The sequence below is a fragment of the Terrapene carolina genome, unplaced genomic scaffold (assembly GCF_002925995.2).
Source record: "Terrapene carolina triunguis isolate 2854851 unplaced genomic scaffold, T_m_triunguis-2.0 Scaffold714, whole genome shotgun sequence".
Taxonomy (NCBI): domain Eukaryota; kingdom Metazoa; phylum Chordata; order Testudines; family Emydidae; genus Terrapene; species Terrapene triunguis.
Window position 1 is genome coordinate 19,433,198 of NW_020665065.1, and position 8,634 is coordinate 19,441,831.

General features: G+C 46.0%; 1 protein-coding gene across 1 annotated transcript in view; it reads left to right on the forward strand.

The window, feature by feature from the left end:
• Positions 1-8,357, forward strand: part of CLDN19 (claudin 19) — a 13,961-nt gene extending 5,604 nt beyond the window's left edge. Inside the window, exons 3-5 of the mRNA XM_026660133.1 lie at positions 2,290-2,374; positions 3,437-3,589; positions 7,974-8,357. Coding sequence (XP_026515918.1) covers positions 2,290-2,374; positions 3,437-3,589; positions 7,974-8,025 — 290 coding nt within the window. The 3' untranslated portion in view covers positions 8,026-8,357. The remainder of the gene's footprint in view (positions 1-2,289; positions 2,375-3,436; positions 3,590-7,973) is intronic.
• The last annotated feature ends 277 nt before the right edge of the window (positions 8,358-8,634 follow it).

Consider the following 8,634-nt stretch of genomic DNA (forward strand, 5'->3'; position numbering starts at 1 on the left):
GCGGCAGGTCCTTCGCTCCGAGAGGGAGTGACGGCCCCACCGCCGAACAGCCGGACGTGCTGCCCCCCTCGTCATTGGCCGCCCCAGGCACCTGCTTGCTAGGCTGGTGCCTGGAGCCGGCCCTGCATCCATGTCTAGGTCCCCTAGACACTAATGTAATAAGAAATGATACCCGAGACCAGGCTGGATGCTGCTGCAGGACCAGTGTTGGGTTGTTGTTGTTAAAGTCTGATCCTATTTCATCCCAGGTGGTGTTTGGGATTCACCTGGAGCCAGTAGAGGTGGCAGTGTTGTCCAGGTCCCTCTCTCTGGCCCAGTCAGGTCAGGACATCTTTCACGATTAGGCCGGAGGTCCCAGGAGATGATGGGCTGGCAGCCATGATGGTGAAGCTTGCTTTAGTAGCTCCATCTGTTCTTTCCCCCCATCCCCCCAAAGTCTTTGTAAGGAACAAAATGTGAGTGGTGGGCAGAATAGCCTATCCGCTCATTATTTCTTCCACCAATTAGGTCTGGTTTCTGACACACCGATTTTGGTTCATTAATTTTCAGACCCAGATTTTCTTGTCTACTAGGCATGATCTCAACACATGGGTTATATCTGGAGGCCTTTTTGCTTGGACTAATTCAGTCTCTGTCTGGTTTTCTTGCACCTGTTTATAAGATTCTTTACTGAAAATAACTTCCCCTACTTTTCCCTGTCAACATTTGTTGTTACAGGTTATGGTGACATCTGACGAACCTACACTCACTTCTTACAGTTAAACTCGCAATTAGGGTAAATGTGTAGGCCCAGTTATCACAACAGGATACCAGAACTGGACAGTGCCCATTAATGGCCTCTTTCCTGCCCCATACAGTGGTAATAACGCCTCCTACTCATGCTTTATGTTCTCTTGTTTATATATCCAAGGATCATGTTAGCCCTTTTAGCTCCACTATCCACCATGACCCACTTTGAGTCTCTGCTTTCCAGGACACAATTCCCCAACCATAGAAGTCTGACCTACATTCTTGTTTCCTAGGTGTGTGATTTTTGCCTTTGGCTGTATTAAATGGTGTTGTTTAATTGCACCCAGTTTACCAAGCGATCAGGTTGGTCTGTATCATTGACCCATCCTTGCCATTATTTACCAACCCACCGACCTTTGTGTCATCTGCAAACCTCATTTTTCTTCCAGAACATTGATAAAGAAAGTGAACAGCATTGGGCCAAGAACGGGTCCCGATGGAACCCACTAGAAACATCCCTTATAAGCGATGATTCCCCATTAACAATTTCAGCAAAGGTCCAGGTGTTCTTAGAATGAATATTCTGCCATGCCTGCAGAGTCCAAATCTGTGCTCAGTCCAGTTCTGAATCCAGTCTGGAAAAGATTCACTTCTTTCCCAAGGTTATAAAGCTGTCCCTAAGAACAGGAGGGACAAACCACCTTCTTCTAGTCTGGGATCCTCTTTGTTTGGAGCATTTCGCAACAGGAAAGAGAACTAATTTGACAGTTTTGCCCCTTTATATTTATTCCTGCTTCAAAGGGATCTTGTCTCTTAAAATGGCGGCCCCAATTCGGGTCCCAGTTCCACATGGAGTAACTCAGCTGATTTCAGTTCAAAGAAGAACTAGATACATTCATGGAGGACAGGTCCATCAATGGCTATTCGCCAGGACGGGCAGAAATGGTGTCCTTAGCCTCTGTTTGCCAGAAACTGGGAATGGGCAACACGGGATGGATCACTTGATGCTTACCTGTTGTATTCATTCCCTCTGAAGCACCTGGCATTGGCCACTGTTGGAAGACAGGATACTGGGCTTTGGTCTGACCCAGTATGGTCGTTCTTATGTTCTCATTCACGTATGTAAACTGAAAGCATATTTTAGCCCTGTCACATTAACTACCTGTTACTCCTATCCGGCTAGCTGCCTCTTAGAATCTGCTTCCTTGTTTCTAAACAACCTGGTGATGGTTTTAGCCCTTTATTGGAAAGTTCCTTCCTGCCTCATATTACATGTGTAATGATGGGTCTGCGTACCAACTTTCACCGAAATAACAAAAGGTGTGAATGAAACCAGTGTTGTCATTTTGGGTCATGGTTGTCCGTAGACGAGCCCCGAGAGTCCAATTTAGTGTTACCAATGGAACTTCTTAGCCACGGAGGATGTGAAGAATAGAATATTAAAGGGCTCAAATAGCTTTTAAAAGCGAATGACTGTATTAAATTGTAAAGTCGATGGTGGGAAAACATCCCCAAGAGGCCTCCGGATGCTGATTCTTTGGTTCTTGTTGTAATTCCCAGGTCTGTGCACCTTAACAGCTGTGTCATGGTATGCAACACAGGTGACCTATGAATTCTTCAACCCCAACACTCCAGTAAATGCCCGGTAAGCTCCTTTAAATAAATGGGCTGTTTAGCGGGAAGCCATTTTCCTTGTGTTTTAGCTCATTAGTGGCAACGTGACAAAGGTACCCAGCCACGGGCATTGTATTCAGAGCCTCGTGCCCCTGCCCATGGTGCCATCTGGTGCCCATTTGCCTCAGCCCCACTCCTCCCTAACCTCCTGATACAAATTTAAAGAAACAGTACACACGGCATTATCCCCTGCATTGCCCTGTCCTTTCCTGCCAGAGCCAGTCCGTGGCTCACACGACCCTACGCTCTCCTCTGGTGCTATTGCCCCTCTGTTCATGCCCCAGCAGTGCCAGCCCCCTGCCAATATGCCCCCATACATTCTCCAGGAGACTCAGTCACTTTGTCAAACAAGCCCCTGTTCTACCAGCAGCACCTCCTGCCAGAGCCACTGCCCTGATTCTCCCTTGGACGTAGGAAGCACGAATGGTCCTTTTCCTGTCACTCACTGTATCCATGTTTCAGCTGCTATTTCCCTGGAGGGGTTAGCTGTGTTTCCCTGGGTGGGATCTTTTGTTGCTGTTCTCTGCAGCGTCTCCCTCTCTGTCCTCACTGGGGTTCGCGGCTCTCCCTGAGCTAATGTCAGCTGTGAATTCCCTCAGTTTGCCATCCAGGTCACCGCCTGTGCTGTCAACCCCACTCCCGCCAGGGGAATCGTACAGCAGGGGACCAGGCGGGTCTCTTCCCCTTCCCCCTCAAATTGCTTGGGATTTGTGACGTGGGAAAATGTTGAATAAGCCCGGTTCCCTCCCCCACCTCCAGACGTTATTGAAATCAGTCCATCAGCGGGCGCTGGCTCTGGAACCTGTCTGGCCTGTCTTCCTCTCTGTAATGCCCAGTGCTCCATCAGCCTCAAGGGATGAAAGCATTCCTCCCAATAGAGACAGAGGGCCACGTTCTACATATGTGCCCATGTGGGGCGTCTGGGTGATGTGTCGGTGTATGGGCATGGGGTCCCTTTCCCTCTCAGCCCCTGACAGAGGGGTGGAGCACCAGTCTCCCTTGTTTCCACCGTCTCTTTTCTCTCTCGCACTAGGTATGAATTTGGTTCTGCCTTGTTTGTTGGCTGGGCGGCTGCCAGCCTGACCATGCTGGGGGGCTCCTTCCTGAGCTGCTCCTGCCCCACCCCCACCGAGGAGAGGCGAGGACAGCAGCACTATAGGCAGTCACAGCCTTCAACAGCTAGGGAGTACGTCTGACCCCCACCTTCCCACCCGCCACCCGACGTTTCCCTTCCTTCTCAAGCATGTGCTAGAGACCGTGGTGTTCCCGACCACTTCGTCAGTGCAACAGAGACACTGGATTCTTCTCCAATGCTGCTTGGGCAGTCTTGGGTGGGCCTTCCCGAAAACACACACACTTCTCAGGGGCGTCTCCAATAGCCTGGGGGGCAGCTCCACTTACAGCAGAAGCATCTAAAATGTTCTTCTCGACATAGCTCTTGCTTCAGCCATTGCCAGGTTCTTCCCCTGCTAGCTCAGTCTATGCTGGCCTCACGGCCAAGTTTATCACCGTTCCAGCATTGCTTGGCCCCTGCCATGTTAGCCAGCCACACAGTTAGACCACTGAAACATAAGAATGGCCAGGCTGGCGATGACTTGGGGCCCATCTAGGCCAGCGTCCTGTTTGTGACAGAGGCGAGTCCCAGATGCTTCAGAGGAATGGCCAAAACCCATCATTCCTCACTGGGAAAGTGTTTTCCTAATTCCTGGCAGACACGGGTTGATTCACCCCATATACACTTTTAGCGTAACTAGTGTAAATGCAGCTAAATATCTGTTTTTAAAAGAGCTCCTAATACGTTCTCAATCTCCATGATATCTTGTGGCATAGAGTTCCACAGGTTGGTTTTGTGTTGTGTAAAAACAAGTCTTTGTTAGTCTAAATTTTGTTGTATTTTAATTTCCTTGGGTCTCCCCTGGTTCTTGTGTTTCCGAGAGGGTAAATAGGAGGGTCTGGCTGATGTTCTCTGGGCTATTAGTCACTTGAGATACTTTTACCAGGTCACCTCTTTTTTACCTCCTAATCCTTCCAGGCCTCTGAAGGTTTAATTGCTCTTCTGTGGCCTTTTTCTGCTCTATCCTTCAGATGGCCTGGCTGAACCTGAACACAGTACTTCAGGGAGAGTCTACCCCTGATTTATATACTGCCATTATAGGTGTAGCAGCAGTGTCTACTAAGCTAAGGTTGCACCTTTATACACCCCTGTTCACAGGCACCCGTGTTTCTGAAACTTTCACCTTTCAGACTGAAATTCTGCAGCTTTGGTTTACAAGTTTTTTGCAAGACTGAGCACCCAGAGAATTAGAAAAAAATCCACTGTCAATTATAGACAAACAATATTTTTTAAGTCTTAGAGCTGAACTGGCTGAGGTTTGACAACTGAAATTTGGCATGGGGTTATCCCTCAGAGAGCAGGAGTATCTGGCCTTGTTAGGGAGGGAAAAGGTTTTCATTTGGGGGAAGGGATAGCTCAGTTGGGCAGAGGGATAGATAGCTCAGTGGTTTAAGTATTGGCTAAATCCAGGGTTGTGAGTTCAATCCTTGAGGGGGCCATTTAGGGATCTGGAGCAAAAATCTGTCTGGGGGTTGTTCCTGCTTTGAGCAGGGGGTTGGACTAGATGACCTCCTGAGGTTCCTTCCAACCCTGATGTTCTGAGCATTTGAAAACTGAGTTTTGAGCATGTGCAATACATTTTTTTTTCTTTTTGCTAAGTACATATCCTAGGAAGGGTATAGCCAACTTAGCCACATGCTCCAGGTCAGACTTTCAAAAGGGGTTTGTACTCAACAGTTCCCCCACGAACAATGGAGGATCCTGTCCCTCCAAAGGAGAACACTGGAATGCTTCTGAAATCTGGCCCTAAACATCTTACTCCAGTGACTGCTCCAAATCAGTTCCCAAAACCGAGGGCCTAGCAAGACTAGCTCAGTAGGAGGGTGAGTTCTTGAAACTTGAGGTGCTGCTAAACTCCCTGGGAGCACAGCTAGATGACAGAGCTTAGGAACCTGAAAATCAAAGTGGCTGTAAAGTCTCCTGCGGGCTTTGAAATGTTTCATTGGCTGCTAACTGGCTTTGGAGCCACAAATGGAAAAGGTGTCTGACGAGTGGAGTTCCTGAATTCTGATACAGCAGCAGAGCCCCTGCTCCAGTGCGGGTGAGGAACTCAGCTAAGAAGGCCTAGGGTGACCAGATAGCAAGTGTAAACATTTAGGACAGGGGGTGGGGGGTAAAAGGTGCCTGTATACGAAAAAGCCCCCAAAATCGGGATTGTCCCTATAAAATCGGGACATCTGGTCCCCCTAAGTAGGCCCCTTCTCCTGCAAAATGCCCCAAAGCTCCCTGTAGATCTCCAGGCAACGCCCCCTCTCCCAGCATCCCGGCACACCCAGGTTACACCAGGAGCGTCAGAAGGAATATAGACTAGGGATATGTCTACACTACAGGATTAATCCGAATTTAGATAATTCGAATTTGGGAAACAGGTTGTATAAATTCGATTGTGCGCGGCCACACTAAGCACCTTAATTCGGTTTTAAACCACATTAATTCGGTGGTGTGCGGCCACACTACCCCATTAACTTAAATACAGTAATTCGGTGGTGTGCGTCCACACTAACCCTAATTCGAATTAACAAAATCGATTTAGGCTCTACTCCGTTCGTCGAGGTGGAGTACAGAAATCGATTTAAAGGGCCCTTTAATTCGAATTAACTGGCTCTGTAGTGTGGACGGGTGAAGGGTTAATTCGGATTAAGGCAGCTAAATCCGAATTAAAGTCCTAGTGTAGACCAGGCCTAAGTGTTCTCAGCAGCTGGCAGCCCTCGGTCAAGCCAGCTGGATTCTGGTAGTTTCAGAGAAGAATGTCAGCATTCAGAGGGCACCCAGCCAAATAGCTCAGGATTATAGAACAAACACAAGTTTCTCACAGGTGTTTTGGAAGTGGAATTTTAAAATCCTGGAGATGGACCCATGTTAGGAAAATGTCCTAAGGTTGCATAGTTAAGCACTCAAGTGAGGAAGTGCCAATTGCCTGTGCAACCCTAACTCTGCCCCCTTGTGCATATACATTGACACAGTCGTTAACCACATCAAGTACTACTGTATTTTGCAAATACTATATCATATCCTATCTTTTCTGCAACCCTAGATTTACATGTAGCCTCTTATACTACTGTGTATTACAGTCTCTGCATATGTGACATCCCCTATTTTAGCTGTAACATGTTGTCTAACAACAGAGTAATATTGAAATTTCCTAAAGTAGATAAACGTTTAGGGTTAGATTGACTTTTTCAATGACTGTCAGCGGTGTTAATACACTTAATAGTTAATACAGTAATATGCTTAGCCGCTGGAAACACACATACTTTTATGCCAGCCCTCGAAAAATTGAGTTTTACAGTTTTCTGCCTAGTTAGAAATACATTGATAACTTTCAAATCAGTCACATACAAGTGTCAATTCTGTACTGATTCTCACTCGCGACAGAAACAGCATAACAATATTTTTTTTAAAGTGCATCTAATACTCTGGAAAAGTAAAACTTGATCTTGAGGAAAGGTCACCTGAAAAATACAAAAGTTGCTCTGTTAAATAGACAGACAAGAACTCTTTTTTTAAAAATGCTGTTAAGGCATCTCAGTATGTTTATTTCTCTGAGAAACAGCTTGACATATGGGCCCAGTTCTGGACCCCTTAGTCGCACTGGGTAGAACGTGCCCTCAGGAATAGTGCCATTGAAATCAATGGGAGTTAGATAACTAGTAGGATTTTCCAAGGTGCCTACCTACATCTTTGTGTTTAAATACCTTTAAAAATCTGGCCCTAAGTTAAAGATGTCCAGTGCCTCCCTGTGCTAGGGAAGCCAATGGCTCCCATGGAATATTTGATTTACACCTCTACCTCGATATAACGCTGTCCTTGGGAGCCAAAAAATCTTACCGCGTTATAGGTGAAACAGCGTTATATTGAACTTGCTTTGATCCACCGGAGTGCGCAGCCCCGCCCCCCCGGAGCGCTGCTTTACCTCGTTATATCCGAATTCGTGTTATACCGGGTGGCGTTATATCGAGGTAGAGGTGTATTTACCCCCAGATGCCTACTTTGCATTTTTCAAAGTGGCGTTCTCTATTGTTACTTCCTGCCCACATTGCTAATCTCTGTAGGTCTCTTGGGGTTATTTCTGTTTACATGGTTCAGCCCTCCCAGTTTAGTGGTATCTGCAAATCAAATTAGTGTTTACACCCTTCTCCAGATCATGATATGAAGCTTTTTAAAGTGACTGGTTATAACATCAGCCCTCATAGCCTCTAGACACAGCCCCTCATATCATTAACTTTTCATTCTCCAGCTTTTAGGCCACAGGAGTGTGGGTTTTTTTAATCTATTCCAAATTCAAACTAATTTTTCAAATGGAATTTTGTCAAACTATCAGGTGTTTTGCTGAAACCTGGGTGGATGGGTGCATTGAAGACCTGTAGGGAAGGTAGCAGAATGCTCTTTCTGCCCTATTTGCCGTTTTTTCTGCGTAACTCAGCACTAACAGCCCTCTCTCTCTTTTGAATTTCAGACCCAATGTAAAAATGTCTTCTTCACCCATCAGGGGAGAGCAGTGTTTATAGTCTGTCTTCACCCATCAGGGGAGAGCAGTGTTTATAGTCTGTCTTCACCCATCAGGGGAGAGCAGTGGTTGTTTGTCTGAACCCAGATTATTGTGTTTCCTTCAAAAAAGTCCAAAAAACTTAAATGAAACTACTAAAGCAATGATTTAAAAAGAAACCTGTGATACATTTTCTGAGAGATCTTTTTATACAAAGAGTACAGCACTGTGTATAAGAATGTTTTTATTCTTTTAATTTAAAATTGTATTAACTTTTCTATGGTCCAAAATATACTCAAGGAGGGAATTATACAGTTTTGACTTTCAAATGTCTTTTGATTGTTTATACTAAAAATCACAATTCAAAGGTTAATAAAATATTTTTGGTCTTTGCCGTCTTTCTAAATGCTTGTCTCTCTTTCACTCTTTAAAATCGACAGCTGCTTTGATACCAACCCCCAGAAAGTTCTTGTAACCAGGCTCTCTACCTCTCAGGTGATTTGCAAATCCTCCTGTGGTGTTGTTTAAGGAAGAAGATTGCAACCTACACGTTCTTCCCAATTAGTTCCTGCTCCTGGTCTCCCAAGGTCAGAGTCCAGCCTCTCTCCAAGGCAGGAAGTTGAGATTTGTA